Raw genomic sequence first — 18,563 nt, forward strand, 5'->3', positions numbered from 1 at the left:
GCTGCCCCTTCTTCCAAAGGTCATATACTCTCTATTTTACCCTGATTTCCAGTGAAAGTGCCCTGCTCAGCCAAGGCTGGTCCTCTTCCCTGTTGGTTCACCTTTCAGCACATAGGGATGGCTTGATCCTGTGCTTTGTTATCCTTTGTGCCAGAAGCCAGGTTAAAGTGGGTGCTTTCGGTGGCATCTGTGTGCAGGGGCTCAAAGACTCAGCAATGGTGCTGGGGAAGAAGCAGAGTGTAGTGTTCTGCTGTTGGAGCTGCAGTGGGCTCAGGAAAATCTAGAGGGTGTTAAATTCAGTGAAGCAGTTTTTTGGAGGATTTTCAAAGGTGTCCCCAAAGCCCTGTGAAGGGGAAAGAAAAAGGCAAGCACTGCCACATGCTTTCAAAATTTTTTTTAATAATGAAGGCTGGATTGTCATTGAGCTTCTGCTTGGAAGAACAATCACAGGGAAACTGTGATAGTGCTTGTATAGAGTCATCACCCAGCATGAGCACTGGTAGGAGGTTTTGCTGCATTGCTGTTTCAGATGCCCTTTACAGATGAAAATCTGTAGGGAATTCAGCATTCAGTCAGTTCTTAAATGTAGTGGTCTTTTTCTGATTTTAGGAGAAGTGTTGTTATATATGTAAATGAACTTCTTTTTTTGGAAATTGAATTTCTTTCAGTGCCTACTCTCTTTCTGATTGCAGCCATCCCAAGTCAACACTGATTTTATGAGCAGGGTGCTGCCTGTAAAGAGTGAAGATAGATCTCCACCATGACTAATCACTCCAGAAGTTCTTGTACCTCCTCAGACCAAGTGGAGTTCTCCACACATTATTACTAAGTACTACTCTTTATCATGGTTCTACTGTGCTTTTTTGTTAGTGTTTTGCTCTACTTAAAGTAGTAAAAAAGATTTGTTGTGATAAATGATGCAACAATTAACTGCCTTCATTACATGCAAGTCCAAGTTAATAGCCAGATTCAATGTTCATTACTTTTTTTTGTTCTGAAGAGATGTTCTTCCTCTCTACTGCTTTTCAGTGCTGATAAATGTGTCACAGGAAGTAGCCTCTAAACAAAGGAAACTCACGATTTTTCAGGCATGATAGTGTATCAAGTGCAAAATTAAATGGTGCAGACAATGAAAGGAACCAATCTCTGTGACAGCATAATCTTAAAATAAGAAGAGAAAGCTGTTATTTTGCTCTAAGGTCTGCTTCTGATGTCAGCTGAGAAATGGCAATGCATTCTTTGCCACAGGTTAACCAGAAGTACTGATGCAGAAGAATGAACTTTTTTAGGCAAGTCAGACTTCTACTCTGGAAGAACTGGATCCTTCGGAAAAGACAAAAGGTAAAGTATTAGTCTTTGGATTTCAGGTTTGAACCATGCACTCCACTGGATTAAGTGACTGGTACATTTATCAGCATGTAAAACTTTCAAGACCCTCAAAGAATCACATGTGATCTTTGTAGGGGCCTGTTGTCTGGCATCTTGTCTGGTGCAGTGTGCAAAGCTGCTCTTTACAGATTTTTGAATAGCTGTGTTGGGATTTTCTTTAACAAATGATATGGTGTACCACAAGTAGTGGTTAGTAATAATTATATATTTTCACATTCAAGGATCTGTTGTTAGAAAACATAATGAGCATCATTCAGCTCAGGAGGGTTTGATTCCTAATTTTAGATTTGCTTTTCACACTTAGCTGTTCTTAGATGTGGTTCTAGTTAGGACCTTACAGTTCACACAGATTATGTCTTTTTTAATATGACTGAATGACATAAGTAAAGCAAAAGCCAGAAGTATTTTAAGTACTTACAAATACCTTGTAGATATTATGATATTCGTCTTACAGCAAGACTTCATTGCAGAGTCAACAGTTGATCCATAGCCAATTTAAGCTTCTCACATTTATATGGTCTTATAATTGTGCTTGCTCCATTACAGCTCTGTCTGGATATTACATTTCTCTGTGCATGTTGCTGGGATTTCTGGCTGTTTATTATGTGGTTCTGTAGGATCATGGGCTGCTTTCTGATGCTTCTGGTGAATTCTGAGACACCTTTTTGTCCTTTGGATAAGGTCCACAGGAAAAAGTCAGAGATCTGGCAGCACTGGTCTATCCTTAGCACACAACACATTGCGTACCAAGTTGAAAGAAAGCTTCCCTTGAGCTTCAGACTTCAATCTTTTCCAAACTGGTTAACTCAGACAGAAAGGAGCTACCAAATTCAAGTCTGAGGATTTTGTATATTCTAGGGATGAAGAATCAACATCTGAGCATTAACACAGATTAACTCTGCAGCAAAGGTGGACCAAGGAGTCTCACCAGTTCTTGCCCCTCTGTGTTTGAGTGTTTAGTGCTTGTCCCAAATGGGTGGCAAGGGATGTAGATCAGACCTTGTGGACCCTGCTGGGAATGGTATTCTGAGCTGTGCACAACAGCTGTCAGGTTTCCCTCTCTAATAAGTGTGTCATTTGCCCTTTGCTGCTGGTAAGATTTTGTGTGCTTTTAAAAAGATCAGGCATGCATAACTTCCTAGGTGGTGGTGGTGGGTGGGTTTTTTGTTATTGATCTGTTTTAGAAAGGAAACCCTGAAGAGGAAAACTGTGAAACAGAAAATTGTTGCCTGGTGTAAAGCTTTCTATCCTTTTGCTGTAAGAGTATGTTGTGCTTAACTAAAGCTGTTAGACAAAATTACAGTGGGAAAATAGGGCAGCTCCAAAAAACCTGTTCTTAATTTTGCTGTGGAGTGCCTTTTGCCCAAAACAACATTCACGTGTAACCCATCTTGTCTTTGGCTCTGCTGCTATGTGCATTATTCTTACGTGTTTGGTACCTGGTTGGGGAGGAGGGAGCAAAGGTAAATAAACAAGGAGGTAAATAAACATGTGCTACAACCCTGGTTCTGAAGATATTTTGTCCTGGCTGTTACAGGGAGGAGCAAAAAAGTGCCTATGTGTCTGGACACAAAAATCCCATTGCTGTTCCTCAGAGCCCAAGGCCTGTGTTACAGGATCAAAGGACTGTAGTTTCAAACCTCTGCCAAAACACACAGAGGCAATAAAACAAACTGAAACACAGGAGTGGAGGAAACAGACTCAAAACCGGGCAGGATGTTGCTCTGTGGTAAAGCAGTGCCCTTGATTTTCTGACATGACACGGGAGCCAGTGACTCTTCTAAGTATATTGAAAGGTCTGGGCAATAAAGTGGCCTTTGATGGGGTCTTCTGTGTTATTAAATAAGGTGTTTGATCTTAATACATACATTTCTACAGGTATTAGGAAATTAATAGCATTGAAATGAATAATGAAAAAAGAAGCAAAAGTAAAGGTCAAAGTATATAAAGCTTATGCTGAAGTCTTTTACTTTTGGGTAAGCACAGTGTACAGTGACAGCCTGCTAATGAGCCCAGCAGTGTCAAAGTGTGGATTAAAAGAATCCTTTTGTCTCTTGTATCTAATCCTTGTTGTACAGTCATGCACTACCTCCTGCCTCTTTCTACCTCAGTCAGGATGTTTAGATATTTCTTTACAAGAGGTGGAGAAGCTACTGAGCACTGAGTTAATGGTGATGCTTCATGGCATTCTGATGAAATCCTCTGTTGGGTTTCCTTCTCAAATGGTGTAACAGGCAATGGATAGCCATGGGCGCGTGCTGCACTGGGCTTTTCTGCTGGGAGAGGAGGTCTTATGCCTCTAGCCATCTAGGACTCTGTGGTGGTCTATTTGAAAAATTTATTTTTAATTTACTTTTTTCCCTTTTTTCCAGCTTCGTTTTCTAGTGGAGCTTTTATGGCCTCTGTCATTGTTTCTTGCGCTTGTCTGGCTGAGGAAAGCCAATCCGCCGTATCGCCAACATGAATGTAAGAATGTTTCAGATGTTATCATGATCTGACTTGTTAGAGGTAATGGCCAGGTGTTCTCAGACAGAGGTATTGGGACCTGTTTGTGGAGTGTTATTGTCCAGTGGTGAAAGAACAGTTTAGTTCAAGTAGCTTAGTTATTTGTAGCCATGTAGTATAAGACCTAGCAGTGAATACTTAGAAAAAATGTCTAGTTTTCCTGTGAGATGCTTTCTGGTCAGACTTACCTGGGGTCTCAAGGTGCTATCTGGTTTTGGATTTCCATAATTCTGTTACTGAGAAAGTACTACCTCACTACCTATTTAAAAAGGCCTTCACATTACTTAGAATTAGTTTCTGTTGAAAATAGCCATATTGCTTATATTGGGGACTTCTTTTTTCTCAGTTAAGGATAAACGTATGTGATTCCTATCACATTCCTTCTGTAGAGAGCCAACTCATCATCCTATTTATATTCACAAAGGCTGCATATAGAAAAGACACCTAACAATTTCTATTTTGTGTTTTGATACTCTAGGTCACTTCCCAAACAAGGCAATGCCATCAGCAGGAACGCTGCCATGGTTACATGGCATCTTCTGTAACATGAACAATCCCTGTTTCCGCAGCCCAACCCATGGAGAGGGTCCAGGTGTAGTGTCCAACTACAAAAATTCCATGTAAGCAGAGCTGTATGTGTGAGACTGGTTTGCAGCAATACAGGCCTGCTAGGGAACTGCTAATAGCTTGCTGTGAGCACCTGTTGGGTGTTCATGGGCATGAATGATGCAGGGAGAAAGGTCTCTCACCCTGCTTAGAAAGGTCTCTCACCACACCAAGGAATATTTTAAAGAATTGTTCTGTGATGTGAATGAATAGGGAAGATAATAATACACCAGTGTGCAAACAGTGGAAGACAAAAATTTTCAGTTCTAGCACTTTGGTTTCATGCTAACAGTGGTAAACAGAGTTGAAACAGAACTCACGATGGTAGTTTTAGGCCTTTTAGAGAGGGACTTCAGTGCAAGTCTCCAGGGAACACATTTTAACTTAATAAAATCTGTAAGAACCTGCTTACTGAATGTCTTGGGACAAACCTTTTTGATAAAAGAGCATGGAATACCTAAGCCTTCTTTTCTCATCACTAGAGTTGTCCCTTCTGAATGAGAGCTCTGATGAAGTAGCAGCAAATAACCTGCACTGCCACTTCTTATGTAGCACCTATTTTGGCTATATACTTGTGAGACTTTAATCAGCACATAAACTTCAGATACTAAGCTTGTTTGCAAAATAGGAGGATGGGAGATTTCCAGGCTATTACTATAAAAGGGCTGTGGGAGTGTTTTATTGCATTATTCATTACAGCTGAGTCATGAAAGAAAGTATAGCAGACAAGGACCCTTAGAGTGAAAAAAACCCTGTCAACCTAAATATAAAAAATGCTTCAAATCTCCCTGTTGTAAAGTCCACTTTGGAGCATCCAATGATTAAAATTCATGAGCTAATAATGAAGTCCCTGTCTTGTGAAAGTCTGTAATGTGGACTTACCATTTGACCTTTTGTTCCTAGTGAACAGATTTAAAATAGTCAGCTGAACATTTTTGGTGGGGTACAGTCAGACACACAGTGATGCTAGAGGGTTGTGATTTCTGTACATTCTAGCTTTTCTATGTTGCTTGTTAAAGAGCAAACTGTCACTTTGTCAGTCCCAGTAAATCCAGTGCACTACAGCAGAAGTAAATTCATTGTGTTCTCTGAAATAATTTGGTCCTTCCTGTTTGTTGTTTCCTGTAAGCTAAAATGAGTCATGTGGACTGAGATAGACTATTGCATGCATGGAAACACATAATACTGTTAAAGAAGTGTAATGGCCTTACCTGATAGTAAGAATTTATTATGCTTGTTCATAAACAGAAGGATCTGGTTGCATCCTTGCTTGATCTGCATGTTCTAACCCAGAACCAGTATTTGAACAGCTGCCTGTGACTATTTGTTACTTATGTTTTCCTGCCCTTCCTAGAAGAAATACTCTGAAGGGACCTAACAAATTGGAGGGGACTGGTGTGTGAGGGGAAGGATGTTTCTGTTTGTGAATGATTCCATGTCCCTTGCTAGGATGAGCATGTGCCCAGAGTGCCCCATTCAACTGCTGGAGCTGGGCCTGGGGTAGAACCAGGGCAGATTTGCACTCTGACTGTGAGATACAAGTTGTCTGGGGAAGGTCCTGTGTCCCCAGAAGGACCAGCATGGCTAATGAAAAAAATGTATGAATGGCCAAACTTCTGCAACACCAGTCACCCTCATAAAACTTCTGTGGACTTTCAAACCTAACTGAACCCCAGACTACCTGAAACTGAGGACAAAACAACTTTTTTTTTTCCTCATCCCTAATGCAGACTTTCTTTCAGAATTTTTCTTTTCTTTTCTTTTCTTTTCTTTTCTTTTCTTTTTTGTCTTTTCTCTTTTGGTTGGTTTTGGTTTTTTTTTTTTTTTTGGTTTTTTTTTACTTGAAAGGTTCTCAAGAGTCATCACTCTTAAATTACTGTTTCTTCATTATTTCTCCTTTCAGCCTTGCAAGGGTATATAAAGATGCTCAGGAGCTTTTACTTGAAACCCCTGAAATCCATGACCTTGGAAGAATCTGGGAAGAACTGATCATTATGACTCAGTTTATGGAAACAATGAGAACTAATCCTGAAAGAATTGCAGGTAATTGTTGTGTCTATATCCTTTAGACTATTTAATTTTTCCTTCTGAGAGTTGGATAGTAGTTACTTTGGAGGCTGGCAGCATTATAGTATATTTCACATGTAGCTGCTCTTCTTAGTGTTAGGGTAAGTTAAAATCTGTTCAGTGACAAACACCTGTCATTTAAGGGAAAGGAGAGAGGCAGTCATCTCTGTTCTGCAACCATCTTCCTTAAATAACAGTAGACAAAACTCAAAAAGCATAGATATCTCACCACACAAAGTAAAACATGGCTTAAGAAATGTCATTAATTATTATTAAAGTAAAAGCAGAAGCAGTCAGAAAGTTCACTGGAAGATGCAGAGGAATGGAAAATTAGGAACATGTCTGAATATGTGCCAGGAGCATAACCCAGAGAAATGCTTAGAGGTACTTTGCCACAATCTTAGCTAAAACAGGTTTGAAACAATGAAGAAGGAAACTCTTCATGATATGTTGAGAAAGAGAAAGCATTGAACACATATAAACAGAATTGCAAATTCATTGCAACTTTTATTTAAAGCAACTTGCCAAACTCAAAACACAGTCCAGGGGAAAATAGGGAATGGTATAATTGTAAATTTTTTTGACTTAAAGTATGGAATTTGAAAGGTACTCCTAAACTGAAGATATAAAAATTGTCTGGCTTTGTGAATTGATCTGTCCCATTCTCAAATCCTTTGCCACAGGAATAGCATTCTTATTAAAATTAGTCTCTCTCCATATATTTTAACAGGATGTGTATAAACCATCTGATACACATGGTCCACTGTTCTTTCAGAGGTTTATAACTAGAAGTAAAAAGCGGATTATCTCCTTGTAAATAACAGGGAGACAACCAAATGCCCCAGAATGTAAACAAGAACCTGAGTATAATCTGAGCTGTTGTTTGTACCCAGCCATAGAAATCAAGCATGACTATTCAGAGGGGAGGAAAAGCATGTCATGCCATGGGTTTGCTATGTACTGCTAAGGGGCCACACCCCATGGTTTAGGAAGTTGCCTTTGCATCCTATATCAACTGTATTCATGAAATATAGAGTACATTCCCACAAATCCTGTACCATATAATGTTAATGCTTCTTCAGAATCTGCGGAGGTTTTAAATGTGTTTTACATTTTTTAAAAAATAGATGTTTGGAATTTCCTATTATATAAAACAGTAAAAAAGTCAGTTCTGAAGCCTGACTAATAAAATATGAATTACCATCTTTCTTCATACACAAAAGTTACTGAAAGATTGGCTATTTAAGTTGTCTGTGTTTATAGCTTACTACTATCATTTCTAAGTAACAATCTTAATCGAATAGCTGCAAAGTTGAGCAAGGAGAAACCTGTGAATGTCAGAGTTGTGATTGAGACTTCTTCTGATTACTGAAATCAGACCTGCCTCTTGAGTCCTCCTTCCTTGTCCCAGTCTCCTTTTGCACTGACACTTTTGATGAGATGTTTCTTGTGGTGTTCTTTTTCCTCCACACTGCCTGGATGCCAGGAAAGGCATCAGTAAGAATATGAGGGACAGACCCCTGCTATTGTTTTCAGTGTTTACTGCTTGAATAAATATGTGGAGAAACAATTGAAGAAGTTCTCAGACCCTGTAGCTTCAGGCCAGAATATGCTTAGTGCAGATGGAATTGTGGAAGTTAGTTGGCAAACTCTGATAAGACTCAGCTCACAGAATGGAGTGCATGTTTATTAGAAATGTCTCAAGTTACATTCCCTATGTCAGTAGGATACACTGCTCCTGTCAGTTTCAATTGCCTGTTCTAAAGACTAGAAGAATTAGAGCTATTCAAGCATTCTTTACCAAAGTCTGTGGATGCTGTGTGAGGTACCTTTAATAAAGCTATAATTCAATAAAGTTATAATAAATATTCGATGAACATGAGCAACATAAATTTTCCAAGCTTTTCTCTCATAGCATGCTGAGGCAGAGTTCTCACTGATAAGATCTGTAACAGATACAAGTTTTAAAAGTTTGGAACTGTTTGACTTTAGGAGCAGCAGTATTTTGGGTATTGTTACAGGCAGTAGCAGGGAAATTGGTGGCCTCTTACATGTGTCTAATTTAACAGTGGGTGGTCTCACTGGTTTGCTTGAAGAGTAGTAGTTAATCTAGTTTAATATGAAGCATAAGCTACACTTCATGCTTCTCCAAAGAAATTGAGTTTTTTCTCATAGAAGATTTTCAAGGGTCACTTTTGCAAAGCTAGAGAATAAGGTTAAAGAACTAAAATTGATTGACAACAAGTGATAAATTAGTGTAAATGTAAAGGATTGGCTGAAGTTATTTGCACAAGGACACAGAAAGGACACTAAGAACAGTAGCATATTTGAATCTGAACCTTTAAAATAAACCATTACATCAGAAAAAATCAGACACTTACAAATGCAGTCAGGGCTGCTCTCAGTGTGTCCATTGCTATAGCCCTAGTCTGAAACATCTTTGAGAGATCAGATATGCAGAGCCAGAACACTCAGCATTTTCTGATTATCATTTCCCAACAAAGGATTAAAATGATTTTGAATTGCAAAAATAATTTTAGCCCCAGTTAGTCACGACTAGGTATAAGAGCCAAAGCACATTCTTTTTGCAGGTTTAAGCCAGGATATGAGCTGTTCTTTGACTTCCTTTGTTTGGTATCTCACTGATCTGTGCATTCCTTTTTCATCCAGGAAGAGGAATACGAATTCTAGACATTTTGAAAGATGGGGAGACCCTCACTTCCTTCTTGCTAGAAAATGTTGGCCTCACAGATTTTGTTGTTTACCAGCTTATTAATGCTCAAGTGCGCCCTGAACAGGTGGGTAGAGTTTAACAGCTACCGGGTGGTTATCTGTGAGGAACCAATCTCCTGGCTGTATGTGCAAAGTAGCCTCAGTGAAGGCTTTGGGCCCAGAATAACTGATGCCTTGTGGGTCATTTGTACAATTTCTCCCTTTTTTTTTTTTTTTTTTTTTTTTTGTGAATCTAGAGGAAGAGATGTTTGATTTGTCTTTAAAAAACATTTTGAGTATACATTAAATATTAATAAATCAAATATTAATAAATAAATAAACAGCAAAATCCTGTTGTTGCACCCAAATAATGAGCATCAAGAAACAGTACTAGCAAGCACTGAAGACTGAAGACTTGACACAAAAATATAAGGAAGCTGTGCATCCTTTTGAGATAATAGTCCTGATGAGAGAAGAACTATTGGAAGTTCTTAGTTTATAATTTAAATTCTCTGCCCCAATGTCAGCATAGTAGCTTTTTGGTATTGTCTCACAAGAATAGGTGGAAGTGGAGAAGCAGACTCACTTTCTTAGATTCTGATTGAATAATAGATCTGCTCAGAAAATCCAGAGTGAAAAGTGCAGGTCAAATCCCTCCTGAAGCAGCTAAGCAGGGAACTATGTTTGACCAAGCCCAGTCTCTGCTTCTGCATGTACATGCTGTATATGCTTCTGCATGGTGGCTGGGAGCTCTCTGAGGAGTGCTGTATTAACGAATGAATGTTGCTGAATTGCAATTCTGGAGCAGCTTCTATACTGCATTAGTGTGGGTGGAAGTAAGTGAATAATTGAGCCTGAAAGACACAATTCCTCTGTTTCACTGCCACATAAAATGCAAATTCTGAAACTGTGTGTGTGCAGAAAGAAGGAGGGCATTTGTGACCTTTCATGCAGTTCTTTTTGTGCATCACAGGTTCCAGCTGGTGTGATCAGTAGCCAGATTACTTGTTTGCTGTATTCTTGATTGGTACCTGGGGAAGCCCTCCACTGTCCTCACTTTATCATGAAGCAATATCACAAGATCATACCAAAGCCAGTGTAAATTGATACATCCTATGCATTTTCACACTTCCCTGTCAGCTGAGATGTTGAAAATTTGCTTCCTTGCTGCTTGTGACAAGGAGAATATATACAGATATCCTGCTGGGTTTCTCTTTCCCTATTAATCCCATACCTCTTCTGCACCTGTCTGCTGTGTCAGGAGAACTGAGTGCTGCTGTGTTAGACTCTATTAGCTCCCCAGTGGCATTCATTCATCTACTGCTAAAAATTCTGCTTGCCAGTGTATGCAGGACTGAAGTTTTGAACAACATCGCAAAAAAAAAATTATTGAAGCCTGCTGGAATGTGGTGTCTTTCTGCTGTGTTTTCTGTGCTGATGTAGAAAGAGATGTAGTTCTCTTTATGCTGGAAATTAAAGAAATTGAGCATTGGTTAGAGGAAGCTGGAGGAGATCTGGTGTTAAATACCACTTTTGCTCTCCTCTGTGCAGTTTTCTTGTTAGCAATAATTACACAGATACAGGATCAGCTTACCAGAGCTGATTTACAGCTATGAGGAAAGAAAGTGCTGTGAATACTTCTTTCATGTGAAAATGGTGCAGAAAAACCAATCTCATAAGGTTAAAGACACAGCAAGAGAATTATTTTCAGTAGGAATTGAACACTGCATTTTCTGTGGGAGATAATTTGCTTCATTCCAATAGCCCTTCTTGATCAGCAAGTTGCTTGGGTTGGACTTATGCATGGTTGAGGTGGAAGTTTCAGAGCCATGACTAGACCCTAGATCTATGGCTGTCTTAATCCTCAACCGTGATAGTTCATCTACAGTTCTTCCTGCTGCTCTGCCCTCTGTTAGCCTGCTTATTTCTGTACACCCCTTCTCCCTGCTGCTGATGGCACAGAGCTGATCAACCTGAAAGCAACTTGTTTACAAAAGCCTGACTGTTGCCAACAGCTGGCTGGAGATCTAGGTCTGAGCCGCCTGGGAGTCAGGAAATGACACACAGAGCTGAAAGCTAAACCTGATCAAACAGCCAACTAGCTGAAAAAATAATTTGGACTTCATCTTGCCAGCTTTGGCAAAACAGTGACACATTGATTAAAAAAAAAAAAGGTATTGAAGTTTCCCTCTGAGGGCCTGCTTTTTTGAGTCATTCTAAGATAAAGATAAGAAACTGATGTTAAAACACAATAAGAAGTTCAGGAAAGATTGGCAGCAGCACAGCCTACCGGAAAAATTGGAAGGGCGGAGGTTTGATGTTTTTCTAATCCCATCTGTTCATGAACATTATTGAAAAGCAGTTACAGTTTGTAAATAACAACTCTTTTTTTTCTGTGTTTGTTCTTCTTAGTGATGTTAATGTCACGTTTCCTCATTTCACAAGTCAAATCAAGGTTCCCAGGCTGCCTCCCTGTGCAGCCCAGTTTCATTGCAGTTGACACTGCCTGATGAGGACCACACCAAATGAGGCGTGTATGGTTAAAAAATGCTGTTCTTACCACACACATCCCCAGGACATAAGTGACCCAGCAAATATGCAAATTATTTCACTGACATAAAATAACGTAATTCCAATTCAAATGTTGCAATTTTAGGGAGGGCAGGGTTGTGTGGTTTTGGAGGTTTTTTTTTGCAAGACAGACTGGATCTGTCAGTTGAATTCCACATCTCTCTGCCATTCATTAAAATATTAGCAGGGGCTGATATCAAACTGTCCATTTTTGATAAATTTTTAATTGTTCCTGAGCAGTATTCAAGTTTCATAATAGTAAGTAAAACATTGGTTTTGCTTGCAGTTTGCTTATGGTGTCCCTAGCTTGACTCTGAAGGACATTGCTTGCAGTGAGGTGCTCCTGGACCGCTTTATCATCTTCAGCAGCCGAAGAGGTCTCCCTTCTGTACACAAGGCCATGTGTGCCCTGTCCCAGGACAGTCTACAAAGAGTAGAAGATGCCTTGTATGCAAATGTTGATTTCTTCAAGCTATTTCGGCTGGTAAGTATTAACACAATTAACCCTTCCTTATGTTGTCTCTTTTTTTTTTTTTTTTTACCCTTCAAGAATATTTTTTTTTTTTTAATTAATCACCAATTGTCCAAGTGGTCTTAGTTTATTTACCCCTGCAAGTGTAAGGCTATGGATGTGTGATTGTTAACCTACCACCAGCAGGACACCAGATAGTTCTGAGTATGTTTTGGAATGAAACAGATTAAATTCACAGTACAGCAGAACTAAGAGATTCAAATGCAGTTTTAAAATTAAAGTTTGTGTTGAAATATTATCTGGTCTTTCCAGTCTGTGTAGCAAAACAGTGTGTGGAAAACCTACAGGGAATCATGAGGATTCTGAAAATACCAAGTACAGCCCATTGTGTCTTTGCTCCATCCAGCATGACAGAATTTTACACTGCAGTCAGTCATGATGCAGCTTGAACTGGTGTAGCCGTGTGAACTGTTTTTAAAAAACCCAAACCAACCAAACTAGCAAGTAGTGCTGGCTTTCATCACTCTTTCTATAGAAGCTTTTCCTTACTTCTGTTCATTTTCTTTGCCCTTCTTTGTGTTCCTGTTTCTACTGTGATCTTGCTATGAATTAGCCACTTCTGCAGCCTTGGTTTAGTATGGAGATATTATGCCACTCAGATATATATGTATAAACAGAGATTAATATTATTACTTTAAAATATATAATAAAATACAAATTATATCAAATAATTATAAAATGGCATATTTTTCTAGTATTTCATTTGTATTCTGCACACTGAGGTGATGCTTTCAGAAAACTATTAAAGGCTCCAAGGTCTCTTTCCTCATGATAGCAAAGTTAAATGTCTATCACTGTGCATATATCTTTCATGTTTGTTTTCCCTATGATCATGCTTTTCCTTTTTCAACACTGAATTTTAATTTGCTGGTTTTTACCTTGTAATATAATGTCATGAAACCATCACATTGTCAGTTTGCTTTAAAGGAGCAGGCAGGATATATGAAAAAGTTGCATAGGAAGTATTGGTCAGACTCTTCTGCCACAGCAGTGTAGCACTGTGATTAATTTAACATGGATTTTGTTCAGCTCTCAGTTTCCCAGAACTGGGAACAGAGGATGCCAGGAGCTACAATTGGCACACCAGCAAAACACTGTTTGATTATTGTAGCATTGATAGCCCTTGTGCCCATGTGATTTTACCAGCCCTGATTTGTGGCCAGCTTCTGAGAGACACTGTTTTCCATTCCTAAAATATATCGTCTTATGTTTTCATGTATCTTATGCTTGCTGGAAGTAGCAGAAAATTAATACTACAGTATTTCTAAAATAGATTCTCAGTATTTGAGGACTTAAGTGAATATTCACAATGTACTGCCCAGCTTTTTTTACAGGTTTACAATTCCTGTTCTTCCTCAGAATTTCAAAAAGACCAGGTTGAGGCAGGTGCTCCAAGAACCCTGTACAATCTTTGCACAGACTGGTTCCCCTTAGAGGACATGGAAAAGTGTATTTTGAAGCCCTGCATGTATTCTTCCTGCCTGAATGTCAAGTGACAGATCAGAACACGCTAACACGAGCTTTCCATAAAAGCTCTAGCCTTTGTGGCTCCCTGCCAGGTACCTACACAGTGCAGCTGTCTTGTGCTTTCTTAACCACCTACTGACTGAAGGGAATGGCAGGCATTCAGCAGGGTGTGTAGGCATTTTTGGGGAAGGCTTTTTAGGGGCTTGTCTCATAGATATCACAGTCTAGCTATCTACAAGTCCAGCTTTGTATTTTATTGTAATAGCAGAAGAAATGCCTGAGAAAGCCTCAAGAGTTCCAAGTGCATATGTGATTCTTTAGACAGCTGACAGAGAAGGATGCAGTGATGCAAACAAAGTGGTATGTGACAGCATATGATGGTGTCACCTGTTTCTCTTAAGTCACTGATAAATAAAATGTTAACCTCTACTGAAAAGGCAGTTTGTTCAGTCTGCAGAAGCCTGGGAAAGTAATGGTTTCTCTCAGGTCTGATAAACAGTGAGAACCACACTGTCCAAAATCAGGAATTTTCTGAAATACAAAGTTTTCTACAAATTATTTACCTCCATGGCAAATGGGGGCTTCTGTATCAAACCTTAGCTAAATGTGGAAGTTACCAAGAGTCTGTATATCTCACTCAAAGAATAGTCTCTGTAAGAAGTAGCTTCTCAAATGTCCCAGTTCCTGCATACCTCCTCCATTTCTGCACCTTTTGTCATGGTGGGCTTAAATGAACAGAACAAATCCCAAGATATATTTTAAGTGGCTTGTGTTTGTTTCAGCCTTGTATTAGAAAGAACATTTACACAGACTTCTGTGTGTCTGCATATGAGTACTGGATTTGTGACCCCATAAGACAGGCTTATAAGATATTTTTCCAAATAACTCAAAGAATGTGAGCTACAGAGATGCCATTTGGATTTTCTTCTCATTGTTTTAACTGTTTTCATGTAGAAGGTTTTCCCTAATTTTTATGTATTTACAGCTTCCCACTGTGTTGGACAGAAACTCACCAGGTGCTGACCTGAAGGCCTGGGGGAGGGTGCTGTCTAATGTCTCCCAAGCAGTGCAAAAGGTAAGTGGTCTAATAATAGATTACATCACTTTTCTGCATAGTTCGTAGTCCTTTTTGTCCTTTGTTGTTTTTATGTTCCAGTTACCTGCTTTACCAGAAAGAAAATAGACTTGTTGGGGAAGAGTTGATTCCTTAAAAATTCATTCTTCTCTCATTAAAAAATAAATGTAGTCGTAAGCATTGGCAATTCTGAAGTGTATTCTTTTCTTCAGAAAAGATATGAAAGAACAAGAACTGAAAATGGTGCCTGTGACCAGGGCTGAGGAGATGAAAGGATGAGGTTCTGACTGCATTCACACTTTACCATCTGGGCACAACTGCGACCTCACCAGATGCTTACTTGCTTTGAGGGCTGCAATTAACCAAGTCTTGTCTTACTGCAGCTGGCCAGGAAGCCAAGTGTTCAGGACCTTTTGAGGGTTCTGCAACCATTTCTACAAGATGGAAGGCCAGAATCCTTAGGCCACTTGGTGAGTTCCCTGTCGGATCTTTTCTGTGGCTACCCAGAAGGAGGTGGATCCAGAGTGCTTTCCTTCAACTGGTATGAAGATAACAACTACAAAGCTTTCCTGGGGATTGACTCAACAAGGAAGAAATCTGGTTATCTTTATGATAATACAACCAGTAAGTTTTCCCACCAAACCATTAAGAAACTCTCAACAGGTGCACCTTATGTTCAAGTACTGGCATAAAATGTTGCTTTTATAAATAACATTTTAAAGCAGTTGATTTAGGAAATTAGACCCAGTTGAAATTATTTTACTCCTTACTTACTTCATAGCTGGAAGCAGAGAAGCCCAGGACTTGACAACTGACAGAAATACCCATTTGCTTTTAATATGGAAGCATAATCATAGGCATGATCATAATTAAGACTGTTCCTCTGTTTTATCTTCTATTATATGCTACTGATATCAGGAAGAACAAGATACCCCTGAAGAAGCTTCAGGAAAAGACAGTATGGCATTCTGGAATTACTTTTCTCCAAAGTATTTTCCTAAACTTTATTTTTTCTCATAACTTGTTTGATGGCCTGTGGCACAGGAATTTAACAGTCTCTCCTTTCCAATAATAGTCAATTTGATACATGGTGGCTGTTAGCTTCCTGCATAAAACTACATCTGTTTTGTAGCAGTAATGTTCTACAGCATGATTACATTTTATATAGAAAATATTTCAGTTTACCAATTTTTGTTGCTTTTATTTCCTCACTATTTATTTCCTCCTGTTGTAATAGGAAATAATGCAAAGAAGAGCCACTTTTTTACCATTTGTTATTTTGTCTTTTTATTATGTCCCCTTCAGTTTGCTACTACTGAGCTCACCAGCAGTTTTTTCTGTACTACCACTCATGTTATAGCTGGTAGTTCTGTGTCCCTTCTGCTATGATGTATATGATTGCATGGTGACAAAGTACAGATGGGCAGTTTGCTTACAGAGACTCCTACCTTTCACTGTTTGTGTTAATACTTGTCTCTACTTATATCTGAGACTTCCAAAGAGGCCCAGTACTCCATCTCTTCAATCAGGAAACAAATTAATTGAATGCTGTCCAAGTAAACTAATTACTTCATAGTGCAGGGGTAAGATAAAAATATTTACATTAAAATGTTTAATTTTAAATTATTGTAGGATCCAATTCTGAACTGTTCCGGAGCTCAACATCTAAGCCCACAGCATCAGCTTTGTATTATTATCAGCTACAATACAAAGGAGCTAAGTCATTAGGAGTAAAGCAAATAAAGCTCAAACTTCTCAGTGAGTTCTGAGCTGTCTTGTTTCCTTCCATATGAAATACCATGTAAATAACAGCAAATTCAAATGGCTATTTATGTTTGCTTTTCCAATTTACATAGCACATTTTACAACTCCAATATCTACTTAATAGTCTTGCTGTTCATTCAGTCATTGTACTTCTGCATTGCAGAATGTGCTTTTATTCATTCAGATTCAAACTGTCTGTATTGCCACTAAAAAGCCCTGCAGGATGTTATGTGTGATAGGATTTTAGTAGGGTTACATAAAGACTGTCTTTCTTTCTGTCTTTAGCACCCTTTTGTAATGCATTGATCCAGAACTTGGAATCAAACCCTTTAACCAAAATAGCCTGGCATGCTGTGAAGCCCCTGCTGATGGGAAAAATTCTCTTTGCTCCTGATTCACCTCCTGTACGGGAAATTGTAAAAAATGTAAGTTCTGAAATACAAAAATGTATATTTCTAAAAATTGTATGCTAAGAAACATATTTTGAAAAACAGTCACCAGTGACAGTCGGCCTAATCAGATTTTCTTCTCAAAACTCCATTTGTTCTGATGGTCCTCAGAGGAAGGACAGGTACTCTGTTTAAAGAACAGGAGATAAGTCTTCACTGATTCATCCCATCTTGGTGCATGCTACATGGTTTTTCCAGCTCACCCAAGCAGCATTTTGTTGGCATGATTCCACATTTACACTAGTAAGCATAGTAATATTTATTTTACAGAGGTAGGAACATGAGCAGCTCTGTGCCAGTAACTATTTAAATGGGGCAGCTGTGAGACTTAGATAAGCTTATTGAGAACTAACACTGAGATATTGCAAACCAATAGCAACATCATGGTTTATTATTTTACCTTTTGAATGCATAAAGAATTTTCATTAAAATAGGATGGAACCTGGACTCTTCAGCAAAATGCCTGAAGTTGGGTGAAATTAATCTGAGCAGTTAAATCAAGGTTGCATATGACCCAGGTTTTGGCCAGCTCATAACCAGCAATTCACTACTCTAGAGGTCTGTACAAGGCACAGAACTGCTGCTCAGATTTCACACAGAAAAACATCAGATTTACAGCAGCTCAGCATTTCAGGTCTTAATAGCATGGCTGTGGGAGTATCTGTCTTTTCCAGCTGCCTTCCATTCATTCATCTACTCACATCATCATCTTCCTTTTTAGTTCTTAATGGAGAGAGAAAGTCAAGGGAAAAATTCTAAATATTTCTACCAAAAATCTGAGTATTTAAAGGAATTGTAATTAATTAGGCTTAATGTGCAATTGTTTTTTCCATTACATATACCATAGAATTTTATCCTAAGTGATTTTGATTCTGGCTGGATTTTACAGATTCTTTTTCTGATGATTATTAAAATTTTTGCTATTTGAACAAATTGGATAAGTTTTGAAGATAAAAACTACAGCTGTCTAAGTTAGAGGTTCTCCTTTCACCAAATCCTGGATAGATCATAAATTCTGCCTGTCTACTTAGAGTTCTAAAATTCTTTTCTGCTGGTTTTTTTTCATCAGGCAAACTTCACTTTTGAGGAGCTTGAACGCCTCCAATTGTTGACCAAAGCTTGGGAGGAAGTAGGACCTCAGCTGTGGTACTTCTTTCAAAACAGCCTGCAAATGAATATGATCCGTGTATGTTATAACTTATCAAAGATCCTCAGTAAGAGCAGCCTTTCACCAGCTTTTATTTTTATTAATGGAGAAGACAATTAATTTGAAAGATTTGGCCAGAAGCACAGCCTTTGCAGCAAGGAAGCTGTTGCCTTTAAGGCTATTGGCTGCTGGGCTTGGTTTGAAGGCAAGTCATAGATGCCTTACAGCATCCCTGTGGCAAAACCTCAGATCTGGGCAGTCAAGAATCTGGCTAATGGC

At 38.8% G+C, this 18,563-nt stretch overlaps 1 protein-coding gene across 1 annotated transcript in view; it reads left to right on the forward strand.

Moving 5' to 3' along the window:
- The first annotated feature begins 1,275 nt into the window (after positions 1-1,275).
- The window catches only part of ABCA4 (ATP binding cassette subfamily A member 4), a 59,621-nt gene continuing 42,333 nt past the window's right edge, over positions 1,276-18,563 (forward strand). Inside the window, exons 1-10 of the mRNA XM_041483139.1 lie at positions 1,276-1,341; positions 3,762-3,855; positions 4,373-4,514; positions 6,404-6,543; positions 9,238-9,365; positions 12,137-12,334; positions 14,835-14,924; positions 15,308-15,548; positions 16,974-17,113; positions 18,207-18,323. Coding sequence (XP_041339073.1) covers positions 1,276-1,341; positions 3,762-3,855; positions 4,373-4,514; positions 6,404-6,543; positions 9,238-9,365; positions 12,137-12,334; positions 14,835-14,924; positions 15,308-15,548; positions 16,974-17,113; positions 18,207-18,323 — 1,356 coding nt within the window. The remainder of the gene's footprint in view (positions 1,342-3,761; positions 3,856-4,372; positions 4,515-6,403; positions 6,544-9,237; positions 9,366-12,136; positions 12,335-14,834; positions 14,925-15,307; positions 15,549-16,973; positions 17,114-18,206; positions 18,324-18,563) is intronic.

The sequence above is a fragment of the Pyrgilauda ruficollis genome, unplaced genomic scaffold (assembly GCF_017590135.1).
Source record: "Pyrgilauda ruficollis isolate IOZ18807 unplaced genomic scaffold, ASM1759013v1 scaffold6, whole genome shotgun sequence".
Taxonomy (NCBI): Eukaryota; Metazoa; Chordata; class Aves; order Passeriformes; family Passeridae; genus Pyrgilauda; species Pyrgilauda ruficollis.